At 38.3% G+C, this 20192-nt stretch overlaps 1 protein-coding gene across 2 annotated transcripts in view; it reads left to right on the top strand.

The window, feature by feature from the left end:
* Nucleotides 1–20192, top strand: part of TRPC4AP (transient receptor potential cation channel subfamily C member 4 associated protein) — a 68248-nt gene that overhangs the window by 30088 nt on the left and 17968 nt on the right. For both annotated transcript variants that reach the window (XM_063090239.1, XM_063090230.1), the window contains exons 6-8: nucleotides 2469–2597; nucleotides 6556–6763; nucleotides 10384–10569. In XM_063090239.1, the coding sequence (XP_062946309.1) occupies nucleotides 2469–2597; nucleotides 6556–6763; nucleotides 10384–10569 (523 nt within the window). The remainder of the gene's footprint in view (nucleotides 1–2468; nucleotides 2598–6555; nucleotides 6764–10383; nucleotides 10570–20192) is intronic.

The following is a 20192-nucleotide window of genomic DNA, read 5'->3' as shown; positions in this document are numbered from 1 at the left end:
TTGGTCACAATGTTTTGTATATCGTTTTAGAGTTTTAAGGCCTCAGTTATGAACTTGTGATGTAGAGGAAAGGAAGGATTATATATGGCTTATAGGGTGGTTAATCCTGATTTGGGAGTGCTTTCCAGAGGAGGAGGCATTTTAGCCAGTCTCTAAATGGAGTAGGACTTCGATAAATTGAAGAGAGGAGGAAGGTGGTAGTCAAGGGTAGCTAGATTATAGGTTTGATAGCTTGAAGGTATGTTTTTAAGCCTTAAGAAAATGGTAACTTTCTCTTTTTGTTCTGTTTCTTTGGATATTCCAGGACTTTTGCTTGTCTAAGTAAAGTTAGAATCAGTCCTGTTCCACATCTCATAGCTAGTGTAGGTACTGTTTGTGGTTGGGGAAAAAACCTTTTTTTAAAATGTGCCAGTGCTACAACTGAAGAACAGAAACGGAAGAACAATTAATACAGAATCAGGCCAAGACTGGTTTCTTCATTAGTGTCGTATGTAATGTTGTGATCCTTGAAGATTTATATACTTAGTACAGTTTTATTGATGCTTTCACTTTGAAAATTAAATTTGCTTTGACATATCTCATCCCACTAATTGTAAAATGCTTCCTAGCTTGGGGTTCCCATTTATTAAACTATGTTTGCCTGCACACTTGATTACGTTCTTTAAAGAGAAATTATGTTTGTTGTAGTCTGCCTTGAGGAATTTTTGCAGTTTAGAGGCTGAAAAGAATGAAGAAAGAAATATTAAAGCCACTGGGCTCTGGGTGCCCCAAAGCAAGGGTGTATGTGGGGACTGGGGGAGGGGACTGTTTAAGCTAGCAATACTGCAGTTTTAAATCCAGGCTGTTAATCTAACTTCTGAGTTCTTTCACTAACTAGTTCCCTTACTTCCCTCATACCCCTCGTTTTTTATTCCAGTCTTTCAGCAAATATTTGATAAGGATTTACCATGTTCTAGGTCAGCCGCCAGGTACCAGAGATACAGAGATGAATAAGACATAGTCCTGCCCTCAAATAGCTCATAGTTGATGGGGTGGCAGTGGGGGTTATGGTAAAGGATTGGGACAGGTACAGATGAGGTGCTTTGAGGCTTCAGAGGGAGAGGAGTGCACATGTGTGGACTAGGTCAGGGAAGACTTCATGAAGGAGGTGGTATCTTGAAGAGTTGGTAGGCTCGCCATTCCTATCTTTGTTATTTGTTTTGTAAGTAACAAAGCATGTTCCTGACTGAAAAAATTAGCAAATATAGATAAGATATAGAACATAAATCATGTATGAGTCGATTAACCAGATTAAACAACTACCAGCAATTTGCTACAAATAATTTCAAACTTTTCTTCTGTACATTGTTATGTATACAAGCACCATTTTGTGGCCAGCTTTTTTTATGCTACAGAAATCATAAAGATCATCTTTCCTAATGTTATACTCCATAATGTTGGCAGAGCATACTTGATTTATCTATTCCATATTAGTAGATATTTATTTTGTTTCTGTATTCCGAATCGTGCTGGGTTAAACCTATTTGGCATATAGGATTTTAATAGACAGATATGGAGTTAGTGAGGGTATTCCCAAAGGGAAGAACCAAGTGGCAGAAGTAGGAAAAGGTCCTATGTGCATGGGTGTTAACAGTAAGTCATTCAGCCTGACCCCAGCATAAGGTAAGTCTCAGGGAGATTGCCTCTGACAGATACCTTGCACCTGTTTGAAGGACCTTTGAATATCAGGCAGAATGGAACTTAGTTGAATAGCGAAGGAGACTTGAAGCCTTTTGATTACATCAAAAAGATCACTTTGGCTATAGGATAAAGGCTAAATAAGAGACTTACTGGGCACTGTTTACATGCATTGTCTAACTGAATCCTCTTAAAGGTTTTTGAGATGACCATTTTATAGATGAAGAAATGGAGGTACAAGGGTGAGAAGTGATTTTCTTAGGATCACACGGATGGAATTAGAACTTGGATCTTACTCTTAAAGTCCATGTTTCAAACACTGTTGGATTTCAAATCTGAAAATGGCCTTCAAAACCCTGTACAAGCTCTCATAGAAAACAGTCTCATCGTGTTAAGTTGTCACCTTGATTGAGCTCTAAGTGGAATCATCCACATTAGTCACCAAGTTTTTTTTTCCAAATGACTTTGGTTTGTTTTCTAAATGGAGACATTTGGAGTTTAGGCTTTACAGGCCAACTGAGGCTACTGCTTCCTTCTTTTCTCTCATCCTTAGCTCCAAAATGGGCTTCTAGTTGTGCAGCCTGGGTGCCAGGAAGGTTTTTGTACCATGACTGGGGAGTTTACATGTGTTTCCTACAGTTAACTCATGGCATCTCAGTTGTGATGGCTCATGCCAGTTTTCAAAGGCAGAATTGTTTTCCCAGTATCTGCAAGGGATGCCTTGTTCTTTACATTTTATTTTGTGGTTACAGCCTATTCTGTCCCTTTTCTCCCCTTCTCCCTTGTGACAGACGGAAGGAGTTACAAAGCGTTTGGCAGAAAAGAATGACTTTGTGATCTTCCTGTTTACACTGATGACAAGTAAGAAGACATTCTTACAAACAGCAACCCTCATTGAAGATATTTTGGGTGTTAAAAAGGTGAGCTGTGTCTGCCAGTAGGTGGCTGAACAGATGGGGGAGGATGTGTCAGACCATTGGATTCTCAAACCTGAATAATGTATAGAGCTCTTTTAAAAGAAATTCTTCCATATTCCTAGTATTAAATTGATTTTTATGTTACTTAAATATATTCAAGTATGGGCTTAGATTATACTTCTTATACTAATGGGCCTTGTATAATTATAAAACCTAACAAACATTATTTTATTATATATATAACACATAATATATAAATTCAAATCAAACTAATTATAAAACTCAAAACTTCAGATTGACTTCATGACTTTAGTATGATGGCTAATGTTACTTTGCCAAAATCAAATTGTTCCTTACTTTTTATTTTTTGGTGGCTGGCCACTACAGAGATCCAAACTCTTGGCACTGGTGCTGTCAGCACCACGCTCTCCCAAGTGAGAGAGCTCCTCCCCTTGCTATTAATTATGGAACACATTCTTATTATCATACCTATACTGTTGTATGCTGTTTGGTGACTCCATTCTTCTACCACCTTTCTCTGTTTGAACTGCTGTGAAACCTTTATTCATTGAGATATGTTCCCCTTGGTGGTAAAGTTTGACACCTTTAATTACTAAATCTACTTCTATTTTTTCTCATTAGTCTTCAGTAATTAAAGTTGCTTAATTGGCATCAACACAGGGGGACACAAATGTGAGCACAGAAATCCTGCCACTTGGTCATACGGTGGACAATCAAATGATCCATAGGTTTTTTTTAAAAAAAACTATGATTGAAATGGAAACATTAAATTAAAAAGTTTTCCTCAAGAACTCACAGACCTCAAAAAACATGTCCATAGACCTCTGTTGGGGACTCACTATGTTATATTTTTGTGTAATGCTTGTTAAGACCTGGAGCTTACTTCCCCAATCTTTGTCTGTCCTGAGTCTCCATGTTGGTTATTGGTTGGCAGATTTCTTCCTCTTATTACTGAACAACCTCCTAGAGATGGGTTTTGCAGGAAAGAGGGCACCCACATGCATTATAGTGACCCCAGCTTTTATTTCTGTCTTTGTGCTATGCTTTCCCTAGGCCTTGCTTGTCATCACCTAGGCAGAAGAAGCACAAGTGGCCCCATTGTCTGTAAGGAACAGATTGGAGATGTGTGCAGGCTCCAGACAGACCCTTTGTGCCCTTTGATAAAGAGGCTTTGTTATTTTTCCAATAGTTGTGAGCTCCAGCCAGTGTGTGAGAGGTGGCCTCCAGGATGGAAACTCCAGACTCCCTGGGAGTCTCAGCATAGGAGTCTAGAATTGCTCCCTCAGCTTTTCCCACCTGCCCCCTCATGGCCTCTCACTTCCTCTTAAGCCTTTCTGTATTGCCAAAAATGATGATAGGTTTTACTAAACATTTTGGAAATCTTGGTGCAGTTGGAGAGGGAGATAGATATCATAAAGAAAGCGGAAACCCAGATCACAAACTGGAAAACACATTTGCAACTCGTGCAACTAACAAAGGATTAGTATTCAGAATTTATCAAGAATTCTTACAAATCAGCATGAAAAAGACAAATGGCCTAGCAGAAAAATGGACAATGATAGGAACAAGCATTTCACAAAAGAGAAACAAATAGTCCATAAATATAAGAGGGGATGCTTAACTCCATTAATGAAGGAAATGCAAATTAATACCACAATGAGGGAGAGAGAACGTATATCAGTGGAAACACATACTGCAGACAATTGTTTATATTAACAATATATTTATCCTTTTTTGTTTTGTAGTTGAACATGCACATACCCTGTCCTCTAGCACTGAGGGAAGCTCTTCCCTGTGCATCAGTATTTTGCCATAGGTCACCTATAACCTGTGCCTGGGCACACTTGTATGGATCCCCAGTCATAGAACAGTGATTGTTAGAAATGAACGCACTAAATTGAAACCAGGAGGGTTGTGAAATCAATTCAGTCGGTCTACCAACTAAATAGAAAAGATCTAAGTGTATCATTTAAGGGTAGTTTTTGTCATATTTATCTGTATATTTATATATTCCCACATTGTGTATTTACTGGGTTGTGATGGAAAATATGTTTCTTATTGGTCGTTGTCAGAACAGTTTGGAAGCTACTGCCCCAGAAAAAATTCTGCACATATGCATCAAGAAACATGTAAGAACGTTTTTAGCATCATTGTTTCAGAACAAAAAACTGAAGCCAAGTCTTTGATCCGTCCGCAGAAGAATGGATAAATGTACTCATTTCACCCAGTGGAATATTGTAGAGTAGTAGAAATCAGTGACCTGTTGCTATAGACAATAACATAGCTGAATAATAGAAATGACTGAGTGATAGAAGCCAGTTGCCGAAGACAGTAGATAGTATATCATTTTAATAAAGCTCAAAAAATAAAAGCAAATCATACATATGATAAAACTAGTTTTTTAATGACAAGGCAATAAAAAACAATTCACGAAAGTGTTACCTCTGGCAGAGAGATGCAATAGGGAAGACACATGCAATTATTCATTTTGCTGTGCTCTATAACCTGTCAAATATGAAATAAAAATTAAAACATTAACAAAAAGAAGTGGGCTTGGGGGACTGGGGTGGGAACCTGGTTTGGGACCCATACACTGAGTTAGACAAAGATAGAGGAACTGATGAAAAATCACAGTTTAGTCACTGTGCTGAAGGCACAGTTTCCAATAGTAACAGTAGCTAGCATTTGTTGTGTATTGGGGAAAGGAAATGCAGAGGTGGAAGCAGCTGCTCCCAAATGTCTCCTCCACAGCAAACTCATGTTCCCCTCCATTACAGAAATAGAGGAGAGTGAGACTTATGAGGGCTTCTAGTAATACTCATTCATAATAAAAGCTAGGAATAGAAGAAAAATTCCTTAACTTAATATAGGGTATCTATTAAAACTTTTAGGAAACACTAAACTTAATTTTGAAACTTTGGAAATATTTGTACTAATGTCAAGAAAGACAAGAATGCCTGCTGTCACTTACTCTAGATAAATGGTCACATGTACAGGGAGCACCTATAGGAGTGTTCATCACATCACTGTTTAGTAGAGAAAAGTTGTAGATTACCTCAATATGTTTAAGAAGGAGAAAGATTAAATTGTGGAGTAAAATAGTGAAAAATGATTGAACCAGAGCTATTTGTATCGATGTAGATGAATTCAGTGTTGAGTCAAAAGTAAGGTATAAGGGCCAACCCCGTGGCTCACTTGGGAGAGTGCGGCACTGGGAGCGCAGTGGCACTCCCACCGTGGGTTCGGATCCTATATAGGGATGGCCGGTGCACTCACTAGCTGAGCATGGTGCGGGCGACACCAAGCCAAGGGTTGCAATCCCCTTACCGGTCACAACAAAGAAAAAAAAAAAAGTAAGGTATAATATGATATTCATACTGTGCATGAAGAGCAATACCATATATTTTAATGGAAATACTTATAAGTATAAAAACATAGGAATAATAAACACAAAGTTCACAATAATGGTACCACTTGAGGGGGAGAGGGGAATAAATCTGGGTGGGGATACACAGAGACTGTTAGCTGTATTTGAAATATTTTATTTTTAAGAGAAAAAATCTTTAGCAAGAGTGTCAATTTATGATTTATAAAACCTGAGTTGTAGGCATTTCTTTCTTTCTTTCTTTTTTTTTTTTAATAGGCAAAACGCACCACGAGAGCAAAGGTAGAGAGTGAGAACAGTGGTGCTCAAAGAGTAAATTTAATTCTCAGACTAATCCTGTGAGGTAAGTTAGTCCCATTTTACAGATAATCAAGCAAAGACTAGAGAGGTTCCATAACTTACCTAAGGTTGCATAGCTGCAAATTGCAAAGCTGGGATTTGAACCTAAGTGGTCTAGCTACTGAGGCACATTTGGGGGGAAATACAAAAGAGGGGTATATCCAGTCTCTTGAGTGAATTGAGCATCGGGGATTGTTTTATTTGTGTCTTCTTTAGGAAATGATCCGACTAGATGAAGTCCCCAATCTGAGTTCCTTAGTATCCAATTTTGATCAGCAGCAGCTTGCTAATTTCTGCCGGATTCTGGCTGTCACCATTTCAGAGATGGATACAGGGAATGATGACAAGCACACGCTTCTTGCCAAAAATGCTCAGCAGAAGAAGAGCTTGAGCTTGGGGCCTTCTGCAGCTGAAATCAACCAAGGTAAAGTCTCCAAATTCTTGGAATTTTGAGATTGTAGTTCTGAGACCCTTACTTGTCTAGCTCTTTCAGTATCTCTAGAGATTGATCTATGTGAGGGCTCCTAGGGTCCACTTAGAGTATATAAAATTCATATCTGTTTATTATTTGGGGGGACTGTTGCTTTTGTCAGATTTTTGAATGAGTTCAGAACCTCAAAAAAGTTAAGAACCATTGTTTATCAGAGTTTCAAACGACTATACCTTTTTTTCTACTAAGCTTCTTGTGGGCTTTTATCTTACAGGAGGCTAGAAGGAAGTGCTGTCAGAGTTGGTTTCTGGTACGGCCTTTCTTCTTGGCTTGTAGACAGCTGCCTTCTCATTGTATCCTCACATGGCCTTTTACTCTGTGTGTGCAAGGAGAAAAACAGAGATCTCTGGTGTCTCCTCGTCTTGTAAGGACAGCAGTCCTCTCAGTTTAGGGCCCAACATTTATGACTGCATTTAACCTTAATTACCTCTCTAAAGGCCCTATTTCTAAATACAGTCACATTGGGGGTTAGGGCTTCAACATATGAATTGGGGATGGGGGCTGGAAATGACACAGTTCAGTCCCTAATAGTGTGGAAAGCTGAAGTATGTAAGATGTTGCCAGAAAGTGTTTGTTTTGTTTTTAATAAACTATGACTGTGAGCTAGTTTTCTTGCCCAGCAAAATAGTGATTTATGCTATCTTCCTGGAGCTTGGATAATAAATATGATAGAGCCTTTTTTTAAACTCTCAGGGTGTTTGTTCCTTTCGTTGATTCAGATGGGAACAAATGGTTCCATCTTGGAAAAAAAAACATCGTTCAAGATTTTAGTCAGAGATGTAGATGAAGCCATAGGCCAGATAATTTTCTGTTTATAGGTGACGCTTAGCTGGAAAGCAGGGCCTGCTAGAGGAAACTGTACAGGAGTATGTGGGAAATATTGATGTTTCAACAAAGAGGAAAAAGGAGGTTTACTTTTGCAGAAATTCTCAGAAATTGTTTGTGATTTAGTTGTCAGCCAGTTTAACATTAACCAACAAGGTGCGATAGCTGTTGATACAGGTATGAGAATTACAAGGACACATTACGTAGAATTAATCATTTTAAAGTGAACAATTCAGTGGCATTTATTATATTTATAATGTTGCACAACCACCAATCTCTGTCTAGTTCCACAATATTTTCATCACTCTGAAAGGAAACTCCATACACATTAAGCAGTTACTCCCCATTACCCCTTCTCTCACCCCCTGGCAACCACTAGTCTTCTTTCTGTCTCTATGGATTTACCTGTTCTGGATATTTCATATAGATAGAATCATATAGTGTGTGGCCTTTTGTATCCGGTTCTTTCACTTGCCATAATGTTTTTGAGGTTCGTTCATGTTGTAGCATGTCAGTACTCTGTTCCTTTTTATGGCTGAATAATATTCATCAGATGTATATACCACAATTTGTTTATACGTTAATTGGCTGATGGACATTTGGGCTGTTTCCTTTTGGCTATTGTGAATAGTGCTGCTGTGAACATGTGTGTACATGATTTGTTTGAGCACCTGTTTTCAGTTCTTTTGGATATATACCTTAAAGTGGAATTCTTAGGTCATATGGTAATTTTCTGTTTAACTTTTTGAGGAACCTCACTGTAGTTTTAATAAGCTTTATTTTTTTTTGAGTGAGGTCAAATATAATTTTATATAGGATAAGAAAGGGATTAAGATTTTTTGCCGAACCATGGATTTTTATGACTTCATACAATCCTTCTAACTAATTACTCTAGTAATTATTATTATTATTCATAGTAACTAATAAAAATTTATTTTAAAAGAATTTTCTTTAGTGTTGTGTTCTTTTGAATTTTACTTAAAATTTTTCATTGTGGGAAACTTCACACATATAAAAGTAAAGAGAACACTATAATGATCGCTGTTTACCTGTCATCCAGCTTCAACAATTGTCAACTGGTGGCCTGTCTTGTTTTATTTCTGCTGCCATTCACTACTCCCTGTTTTACCTTGGGTTATTTTGAAGCAAATCCCAATCATATAATTTAACCTGCATACATTTCAATGTTTCTACAGGTAATGACTTTTTAAAAACATAACTCCAGTGTCATTATATAAAAAAATTAACAGTAATATCTTGATATCATGAAATATCTAGGTTTTTATTAATTTTTTATTAGGTGATACATTCACATGGTTCAAAAAAATCTACAGATTTGAAAAAGTGTTCATTGGAAAGTTTCCCTTCCATTCTTATTCCCAGTTGCCTAATTCCCTTTGTTCAGTTGATGGACATTTGGGCTATTTCCATCCTTTGGCTATTTCTTGTGGCTGTTTCCTATGGCAACCACTGCTGCTGTTGTCTTTTCAGTTTCTTCCAGGGAAATTTAATGCATATGTAAGGGTACTTCAGGAAACTCGTGGAAAAGAAGAATTAAAAGATAATGAGACTCTTTCCATAGACTTTCTGAAGTACCCTTGTACAAGTAAATACGCACAGACATGAGCTTCGTTTTAAAGAAGGTTAAATTATGGAGCCAGGATTTGAACCTGGATCACAATGCCTTCAAAGTATATTATGTTCTCTTCTGTGGTCAGAATTTCCATCTTACTCATTATTGTCAGTAAAATGGGATTGATAAGAATAGGAATTGGATAATTATTGTTTCTTTCTTTACCTTAAAAAATGTTCATCTTCTCTCTTCCTGTTAGTAAATGTTTTTTACAGGAAAATCAGAAACTACAGGTAAGTAGTTTTAAAAGGAACATTTATATTCTCCTGCTCAGGAACAGCTACAGTAAACACCTTGGTACATCTGTTTCCATCCTTTATGTATATATTTCAAAGAAGCAAATATTTAAATTTTTGAGGAAAATGAGCTATTTAAACGTTTACTTTTTTTCCTCTAGTAAGTAAACTTAAACATCTTTTTTGAGTCACTGTATGAAGATATATGTGTCATTCTTAGTGTCTGTGTTGTGTTCCATAGTATGGATATATTGTTGTATTTAATCAATCAGCTATTGATGAATATTTGGTTATCTCCACCTTTTTGCTATTACAGAAATCAGATCAGTGAACATCCTTATACAGCTATCTTTGTATATATGACTGGTTATTTCCTTATGGTAAATTCTCAGAAATCAACCTATTGGCTCAAAGATGCACATATTTAAGGCTTAAGTTTATTTTAATTTATATTCCCACCAATAGATAAAAGAGATCCTGCTTCCCCATGCCTGCTAAAAATTGAACATATTTCTGGGCCGGCCCATGGCTCACTCGGGAGAGTACGGTGCTTGTAACACCAAGGCCACAGGTTTGGATCCTATATAAGGATGGCCAGTTGGGTCGCTGGCTGAGTGTGGTGCTGACAACACCAAGCCAAGGGTTGAGATCCCTTTACCGGTCATCTTTAAAAAAAAACATATTTCTATAATTTTATTACTGTTTCACTGAAGCTTGGCATTTCATATTAAAAAAGCAGTTCTAACTAGCTGCTATCAGAGTAAGAGTCATTTCTGTCATGCAGATTGTTTGTTGAGGGCTTTAGAGATGGCTTCACTGGTCCGTTTTGAAAATTCCCTCTCTTGTTCTCTCCCTGGCAGCGGCCCTTCTCAGCATCCCAGGCTTTGTCGAGCGGCTTTGCAAACTGGCAACTCGAAAGGTGTCAGAGTCAACGGGCACAGCCAGTTTTCTTCAGGAGTTGGAGGAGTGGTACACATGGCTAGACAATGCTTTGGTGCTAGATGCCCTGATGCGAGTGGCCAATGAGGAGTCTGAGCACAATCAAGGTACTTGGAGAGGGTCCTGTGAGTGGTGGGGAGCTTTCTTTTGGACCCCTGGAGCCATTCTTGACCTTTCCAAGGAAGACTGAGATTTGCCCAAAGTAGAGTTTTCCTCAGGGCAGTCCTAGACCATGACTGGTAAGACTTCTCTGACGGCTGGTTACAGAAACCTCATTGAACTTTCTCAAAGTGGACTTGATTGCAGGGAGAAGGGCTTTGTTACAGAATGTGAGGCAGCTGTGTCTCACGGACTGACTGGAACTACTAACTAGAGCATTCTTAGGAACCTGGAGAATTCTTTCTGTGTCTCCTCTTTCTACATGTTGATTTAGTCTTCTCTCTTGCGGTTCTCTGCCTATTTCTGGTCCCCTTAATGGGACTAGGTAGTAGTCTGCCTGATAAATGAGTAGTCTCCCAGTCTAAGCTCCAGCTTCCTAATGAAGGACTCTGGCCCATCTTGAGTCAGGTATCCACCCCTGAAGCATTTGACTCTGGTTGGCAGGATGGAATAAGATTGTACAAACCCAGAATTCTCAGCTTCCAAACAAGGAATATGGTATCTCACCAGGAGGGGCAAGCCACTAGCTTTTCTCATCTCCTCCAACTCCAACTTGAAGAAGCTAAGTTTTTGGTGAATAGGCCAAGAGACCAGAGACTCCCTTCCTCTACCCAGCTCTGTGCTACACTCATAATATGGAAGCTGTGCCCCAGATACTTCAGGCCAAGAATACTGTGGCTGTCATCATCCTTGTCCCTACTCACTTGTATACAGAGGTTCCATACCAGGAGAGGTAAGCCCAGAAGACTAGAGGCTAGCTACTGCCTCTCTACTCCTCCGAGTAGTGGCTCAGAGATTTTGCTCAAGGGGAGAGTCAGTTGGTAAGAAAAGAATGTGGGGAAGTTCAAGCCTAATAGCATTCTCAAAAACAATGAATATTTTGGTGGTAAGCAAATCGAAGGAGATAGGTAGCTCTTCTTAATTAAGAATAACAAGCTAAACCATGGGCCAGCTAGTTCACCAGAGAACCAGGGAAAGAGACAGCTAAGAATAGCTCTCCTGAGGTCAGAACAAACCTCAGTCTCAAAAACTACCTCTGGGGCCGAGCCCGTGGTGCACTCGGTAGAGTGCTGCGCTGGGAGCGCGGCGACGCTGCCACCGCGGGTTCGGATCCTATATAGGAATGACCGGTGCACTCACTGGCTGAGTGCCGGTCACGAAAAAACGACAAAAAAAAAAAAAAATACCTCTGCTCGAATTTAATTGAATCAGACTTTGGAGAAATTTATGCCTCAGGGCATTGTCAAAAACAGAGCATTCAGCTAGCAATTAGTGGAGCTTAACAGCTGTGTGAGATGCCAGAAGAGGCAGAAAGCTTAACAGAGTTCACAGAAAGAGGCATCCAAAGAGAGCCCTGCTAATTGCCATTCCAGGGATACAGTGTGTGCACATGACCAGGTTGCAGTCTCTGAGGCCTGCAACATCAAAAGCTTCACCAATCTACTGCGGAAATAGACTTTACTAAAATAGTCTAGGCAAGTCACTAAACAAATAAGCAAACAACAATAAGCCATGAAGGGAGGAAGGGAAATCAGTATCCAGAGTTGCTATATTACCTGAAATTTCCAGTTTTTAATAATAAAAATTATGAGACATGCAAAGAAACAAGAAAGTGTGACCGATACACAGGAGAAAGTAGGCAATGGAAATTGCCTATGAGAGGGCCTAGATACCAAATTTAACAATGACTTCAAAGCAGCATTATAAATGAAGAACTAAAGGGAACTATGATGATAATGTGTTATCACATAGAGAATAACAGTAAAAAGATAGCAAATATGAAAAAGTCAAATGGAAGTTTGGGAGTTGAAGGGTATAATAGCCAAAATGAAAAATTCACTAGAAGGACTCAACAGTAGATTTGAATTGTCAGAAGAAAGAATCAGCAAACTTGAAGATAGGGTGATAGAGTAAACATTCTGAAGAAGAGGAAAAAAATGAATAAAGAAAAATGACAGAGCCTCAGAATAATGTGGGACACTATTAAGCACATCAAGATATACATAATGGGAGTACCAGAAGTAGATGACAGAAAGGAACAGAAAAAATATTCAAAGAAATAATGCTGAAAACTTCCCAAATTTAGTGAAAAATATTACACATTACAAAGAACTTCAAGTACTCAAAGGATGAACTCAGATCCAAAACCAAACACATCATAATAAAAATGCTGAAAAACAAAGAGAAAATCTTGAAAGTAGCAAGTGAAAAATGGCTCTTCATGCTCAAGAGTATCCCAGTAAGATTAACAGCTTACTTCTCATCAGGAATAACAGAGGCCAGGAGGCAGTAGGATGACATATTCAAGAAAAACTGTCAACTAAGAATCTTTTATCTTGCAAAAATATCTTTCAAAAACAAAGGTAAGATAAAGATATTCTTAGATAAACAAAAACTGAGAGATTTGTTACTAGCAGGCAAATATGTGGGAATTAAACAATACCACCTTATAAGAAATACCAAAGGAAGTTCTTCAGGTTGAAAGCAAGTGACTTCAGACAATAATTTGAATCCACCCCAAAAAAACCAAAGAGCACCTGTAAAGGTAAAGATATAATTTTAAAAGGCAGTATAAATGCATGCATAACAATTACATACAGCACAAAAAGAGGGAAGAGGGAATAAGGTGGAAATTTTTGAAATAGAGATTTTGGAAAAGAGATTAACAATAGAGAAAATCCACAAGACCAAAGTTGGTTGTTTGCAAAGATTAACAAAACTGATATACCTTTAGTTACACTGACAGAAAGAGAAAGCTTAAATTACTAAAATCAGGAATAAAAGAAGGTATGTTACAACCAACCTTACAAAGATGGAAAGGACTCTAAGAGAATACTATAAACAGTATGTTCTGGTAAATTAGGTAACTGAGATGAAATGGACAGATAACAAGAAAAACACAAACTACTGCAACTGACTTAAGAAGAAATAGAAAGATCTGAATAGACCTGTAACAAGTAGAGATTGAAGTAGTAACAAAAAAACTATGCACAGAGAAAAGCCCTGGTCCACGTGGCTTCACTGGTGAATTCTACCAGATGTTTAAGGAAGAATTAACACCAGTGCTTCACAGACTCTTCCATAAAATAAAAGAGGAGGGAATACTTCTCAACTCGTTCTGTGAAGTCAGCATTATCCTGATAACCAAAACCAGACAAAGATATCACAAGAAAGGAAAGTTACAGATCAATATCTCTTATGAATATACATATAAAAATCCTTAACAGAATAGTAGCAAAACAAATACAGCAACAGAAAGGATTATACACCATGACCAGGTGGGATTTATGCAAGGTTGGTGTAACATATGAAAATCAATTCATGTAATATACCATAACAGTAGAATAAAGGACAAAAATCACATGATCATTTCAGTAGATGCAGAAAAGCATTTGACAAAATTTAACACCCCTTATGATAAAAGCACTCATCAGACTCAGAATAGGAGGGCATTTCCTCAGCCTATTAAAGGACATCTGCAAAAAACCCATGGCTAATATTATACCTAATGGCAAAAGACCAAATGTTTTTCTCTCACTATGATCAGGAACAAACAATTATGTTTGCTCTTGCTGCTTCTGTTCAGTATTGTACTGGAAGTTCTGGCTAGGGCAGTAAGTCAAGAAAAGGAAATTAAAGGCACCCAGATTAGAAAGAAAAAAGTAAAACTATCTCTGTTCACAGACAACATGATTGTGTATGTAGAAAAACCAAAGTAATCCACAAAAAAATCACTAATAAACAAGTTCAACAATCTTTCAGGATATGAGATTAATATTCAGAAATTAATAGTATTTCCAAACAGTAGCAATCAACAAACAAAAAATGAAATTAAGAAAACAATTTCATTTACATGAAATAGCATCAAAAAGAATACTTGGGAATAAATTTATCAAAGAATTGCAAAACTTACACTCTGAAAATTCAGAACATCATTGAAATTGAAGACTTCAGTAAATATAAAGACATCCCATTCTTTGAATCTGAAGACTTAATAAGATAGCAGTACTCCTCATCTTGATCTACAGATCATTCTACAGATTCAGTGCAGTCCTTATCAAAAATCCCAGCTGGCTTTGCAGAAATGCATTAGCTGATCCTAAAGTTCATATGGAAATGTAGGGGACCCCAAATAGCCAAAGCAGTCTTGAAAAAAATCTAAGTAAAAGGTCTCACACTTCCTGTGAAATGGTTGAAAACTAACTACAGGGCCGGCCAGTTAGCTCAGTTGCTTAGAGCGTGGTGCTAATAACACCAAGGTCCAGGGTTTGATCCCTGTACCGGCCAGCCACCAAAAAAAAAAAAAAAGAAAAACTCACTACAAAGCTGAAGTAATCAAGACAGTGTGTTACTGGCTTACCAACAGACATATAAGTCAATGGAATATTACTGAGAGTTCAGAAATAAACCTCATGCATTTGGTCAATTGGATTTTCAACAAGGGTGCCAAGACCAATTAATTGAGGAAACGGTCTTTTGAACAAATGTTACTGGGGACTGTTGGATAGCCACACACAAAAGAATGAAGTTGGGTCCTCTGCCTCACATCATATGCAAAAATTAACTCAAAAGGTCAAAGACCTAAATGTAAGTGCCAACCCTTATAAGAAGACATAAGGATAAATTTTCATGACCTTGAATTTGGCAGTGTTTTCAAAGACATGACATCTAAAGTGTAAGCAGCTCCACCTGGAAGCAGGCAAACAGCAGAGCATGCATGGGGTCCTAGGCAGGAGCAAAAGGCAGCAGCCCTGTCCACCCAGAAGCAGGCAAGCAAAAGAGCACACCTGGGGTCCTAGACAGGAGCCGAGGATAGCAGCCCCCTCTTCCTGGAAGCAGACAAGCAGCAGAGCACACCTGGGGTTCTAGGCAGGAGCCAAGGGCAACATCCCCCACTCAGAAGCAGGCAAGGAGCACTCTGAAAACACCACTCCCACATGGTAGGCCCACCATAGCCACTGCCACAGCCACAGCAGCTGCAAAAATGGCTCAATGCCACAGTAGTAGTGCAGGAGGCCTGCCAGACACTTGACTGCAGTGACACAAGGAGAGTCACCAGAGGAGACTGGAAAAAAGATGATGTCTCTCTCCTCAAAGCCCATTCCAGAGTAACAGAAGAAGCAACTGCTCTACCAGATGACCAGACATCAACTTAGAGGTACCAGAAATACAAAAATCCAAGAAAATGTAACACCACCAAAAGAATACAGTAATTCTTAAATATCAGACCCTATAGAGCCGGAAACCTTTGAAATGATTGAAAAGGAATTCTGAGCAATAATCTTAAACTCACTGAGATATGAGAAGACTCAGTTAGACAACATAATAAAACTAGATAATAAAATCCAGGATATGAAGGAGGAAATTTACAAAGAGATTAATACCTTAGAAAAGAATGTAGCAGAGCTCATGGAAATGAAAGATTCACTCAAAAAAATAAAAAACACAACCAAGAGCTTAAGCAGCAGGCTAGAAGAAGCAGAAAAAAGAATTTCTGATCTTGAAGATAGTCTTTTCAAAATTACCCAGGTGGACAAACAAAAGGAAAAAAGAATTTAAAAATATGAAGAAAATCTAAGAGAGCTAGCAGACAACCTTAAGCACACAAAATTTGAATCATGAGTGTTCCAGAAGGGGAGGAAAAAGGAAAAGGCATGGAAAACCTATTCAACGAAATAATAACGGCAAACTTCCCAGGTACAGGGGGAGACACAGACTTTCAGATCCTGGAGGCTCAAAGATCCCCAAACAGATTTAGCCCAAAAAGATTCTCTCCAAGACACATTATAGTCAAACTGGCAAAGCTCAAAGACAGAATCTTAGAAGAAGCAAGAGAAAAGCATCAAGCCACCTATAAGAGAGCCCCTATCTGACTAATGCAGACTTCTCAACAGAAACGGTATAGACCAGAAGAGAATGGGATAATATATTCAAATACTGAAAGAAAAAAACTGCCAGCCAAGAATACTATACCCAGCAAGGCTGTCCTTCAGAAATGAGGGAAAAATAGCGTATTTTCCGGACAAACAAAAACTGCAGGAGTTCACCACCACATTACCAGCCCTACAAGAATTCCTCAAGGAAGTCCTGCATCTGGAATCCAAAAAATGATAATCACTACCACAAATACACAAGAAAGAACAAAACCCACTGGTAGAACAAAAATGCAAATGAGAAAGAAAAAGAAACTAAATCTTACCATCAAAAAAACCATAATGACAATGTAGTAATACCCCTGCGAAATTTCTGATTTTAGTGATTTTGGTCTTCTCTCTTTTTTTCTTGGTCAATCTAGATAAAGATTTGCACATTTTGTTGATCTTTTCAAAGAGTCAACTTTTGTTTTTGTTGATTTTCTCTATTGTTTTTTAATTCCCTGTTTCACGTATTTGTTGAAATTTTTGTTATTTCCTACTTATATTTGCTTTTGGTTAATTTGCTCTTTTTCCGTTTTTTCAAGGTAGAAGTTTACATTACTGATTTGAGATTTTTCTGATTTGTAATATAAGTGTTTACAAGTGTAAATTTTCCTCTAAGCACTGCATGAGCCCTGCATCACATAAATTTTGATATATTGTGCTTTGATTTTTATCTCAAAGTACTCTCTCATTTCCCTGTGATTTTTCTTTTTCCCCATTGTTTATTTAGGAGAGTGTTGTTTAATTTCCACATGTTTGTGAATTTTCCAAATTTCCTTCTGTTATTGTGGTCAGAGAACATGTTTTCTATGATCTTAGTCTTTTTAAATATTAAGACTGGTTTTGTGGCCAAAAATAAATTTAAAAAAAATAAATAAAATAAAAAATTTTAAAAACCCCGAAAAACAAGCAACCAAATTAATAGGTAAATTGGACTTCATCAAAATCAAAGCCTTTTGTGCTTCAAAAAACACCATCAAGAAAGTGAAATGACAACTCAGAATGAGAAGACATTGGGGCAGGGAGCATTTTGCAAGACATATATCTAATAAGGAACTGGTATCTAGAATGTATAAAGAATTCCTATAGCTCAGTAATGAAAAGACAACTGTATTAATCCGTTTCTGTTGCTTGTAACAGAAAACCTGAAACTGGGCAATTTATAAAGAAAATAAATTATTTCTTAAGACTGGGAAGTCCATGGTCCCAGGGGCACATCTGGTGAGGGCCTTATTCTGGATGGGAACTCTCACCAGGGTCCCCTGGCAATCAGGGTGTCACATGGTGAGAATGGGCTGAGCAAGAGAGCCACCCTTCTCTCTGACTCTCCTTATGAAGCCATCAGAACCACAACCACGATAACTCATTACTTCATAAGTGGAGTAATCCATTCATGGGGGCACAGTCCTCACAGTCGAATCACCTCTCAAAGGCTCCACCTTTCACATACTGTAATTGGATTTTTCACCTTCTTAACACTGCTACAATGGAGCTCCAGTTTCCAATACATGAACTTTGGGGGGACATATTTGACCCATATTAAACCCATTTCAGTATATGACAAAGGATCTGAATAGACATTTCTCCAAAGAAGATATACAAATAGCTATTAAGCACATGAAAAGATGCTCAACATCATTAGCCATCAGGGAAATGCACATCAAAACCATGGTGAGATACCACTTCACACCCTCTAGGATGCTTATCATCGAAAAGGCAGATAATAGCGAGTGTTGACAAGGATGTGGAGCAATTGGAACCTTCATTTATTGTCAGTGGGCATGTAAAGTGGTAAAGCATTTCCTCAAAAGGTTAAACATACAGTTATCATATGATCCAGAAATTCTACTCCTGGGTATGTACCTGAGGGAAATGAAAACATATGTTTACACAAAAACGTGTTTACAAATGTACATTGCAACATATTCATAACAGCCAAAATATGGAAACAACCCAAATAAAACAGAATGTGATATATTCATACAGTAGAATATTTTTCAGCAGTAAAAAAATGAAATGCTTATGACACATGCTACAACATGGATAAATCTTGAAAACAATGGGCTAAGTGAAAGAGACAGTCACAAAAGATCACGTATTATGTGAATTTATTTCTATGAAGCATCCTGAATAAGCAACTCCATAAAGACAAAAAGTAGTTTAGTGGTTGGCTGGGGCTGAGGGGTTTGGTGGGAAGTAGGGAGTGACTGCTGATGTGTACAAAGTTTCTTTTGATGAAGATTTTCTAAAACTGATTGCGGTGATGGCTACACAACTCTATGAATATTCTAAAAATCACTGAATTGTGGTTAATTAAATGGGTGAATTGTTTGGAATGTGAATTGTAGCTCAAAGCTATTAAAAAAAAGAGTGGTGAGTGGTGAGTAGGCCCCAGAAAGTGGAGTGCAGTGCAGACATGTGAGAGTGGTGACCACCTGAATCAGTATTGCAGAACTGAAGAGATTGGGAGGGAAGAGCAGGCCTCTTGAGCTAGTTTTCCCCCCCTCATCCTTGGGGATGATCTTGTTGCTAAGCTCTGGCTATTGCTTTGGAGACCGTTTCTTGAAAATATTTATTTCAGAGTTTGTCACGCCTGTGCAAGCCAGGTACCAAAAGTTGGCAGTGACTTGGGGAAGAGTCCGAGCTGCCTGTGTCTCTTTCTCCACCGATGTTTGTTACTGAGGAGGGCTTGTGTGCCACACACTGCACCTGTTCCTTCCGTAGACATGCTCACCTGAAGTCCTCCCTGGAGCTCCCTGAGCTCGGGGATGAGGACGCTGAGGCACAGAGGTCACACAGCCAACCTCTTCATGATGGTTCTTAAGAGTCCTTGCACAATTCAATTAACTCTTCGACCATTCTGGGAGCTGGGCCAAGAAGTCCCAACATGGAGATTGAGTAGTTATGGTTTTTCTCTCAAGGTGCAGGAAAATATACGTGTATATATAGAATTTTCTCAATTAGATTTTCTCCGGTAAATTTTTCCTAAGTCTCTGCCCACTGCCACTTTTGTTGCCATAAGAGCTTGCAGGATGCAAAGAAAACAAGTAGCAAGCAAGCGTTAGCAGAAATACTTCGAGTTAGAACTGGCCAGCCACCAGAAAACTTAAAAAAGAAAAACAAAACCTTAGAGATAGTTTTTTACTTCTATTTAACATATACTTATGTGTTGCCTGTATGTGCCAGGCATTATTCTAAATACCTTCAATATGTTAATTCCTTGAATCTTCGCAACATTTACAGATACATACTGTTGTCCTTATCGCTGTTTTATAGATGAGGATGGCTACTGGAAGCAGAGAAAGGTCAACTAATTCACCAAAGGCCAGCTAGCTAGTGAATGGGGTTCAAAGCCAGCAATCTAGCTCCAAAGTCTGTGCTCTTAACTACTGTGCCATGCCGCCTCTTGGTCCTGCTTCATTCAGCAACTTGTCTTCTTCCAGGGTTGTGATATGTGATGTGATATAATATGATTAGAAAAATAGTTCCAAGTCTTTAGAGCAAGATAAGCTTAGTTCTTGGGTTGTGATATCCCACAGAAAACACCGTGTCTTCTGGATGGTCCTCATGTGAAATATAGCTGATAACCACTGCTCTATACCACACCGTTCTGGCCTTTGCAAAAGTCCTCCAGGGCAGTAGTTCCAGTAGGA

Source organism: Cynocephalus volans, chromosome 1 (assembly GCF_027409185.1).
Source record: "Cynocephalus volans isolate mCynVol1 chromosome 1, mCynVol1.pri, whole genome shotgun sequence".
Classification (NCBI taxonomy): domain Eukaryota; kingdom Metazoa; phylum Chordata; class Mammalia; order Dermoptera; family Cynocephalidae; genus Cynocephalus; species Cynocephalus volans.
The sequence above is the reverse complement of the archived record's forward strand: the minus strand, read 5'-3'. Positions and strand labels throughout refer to the sequence as shown.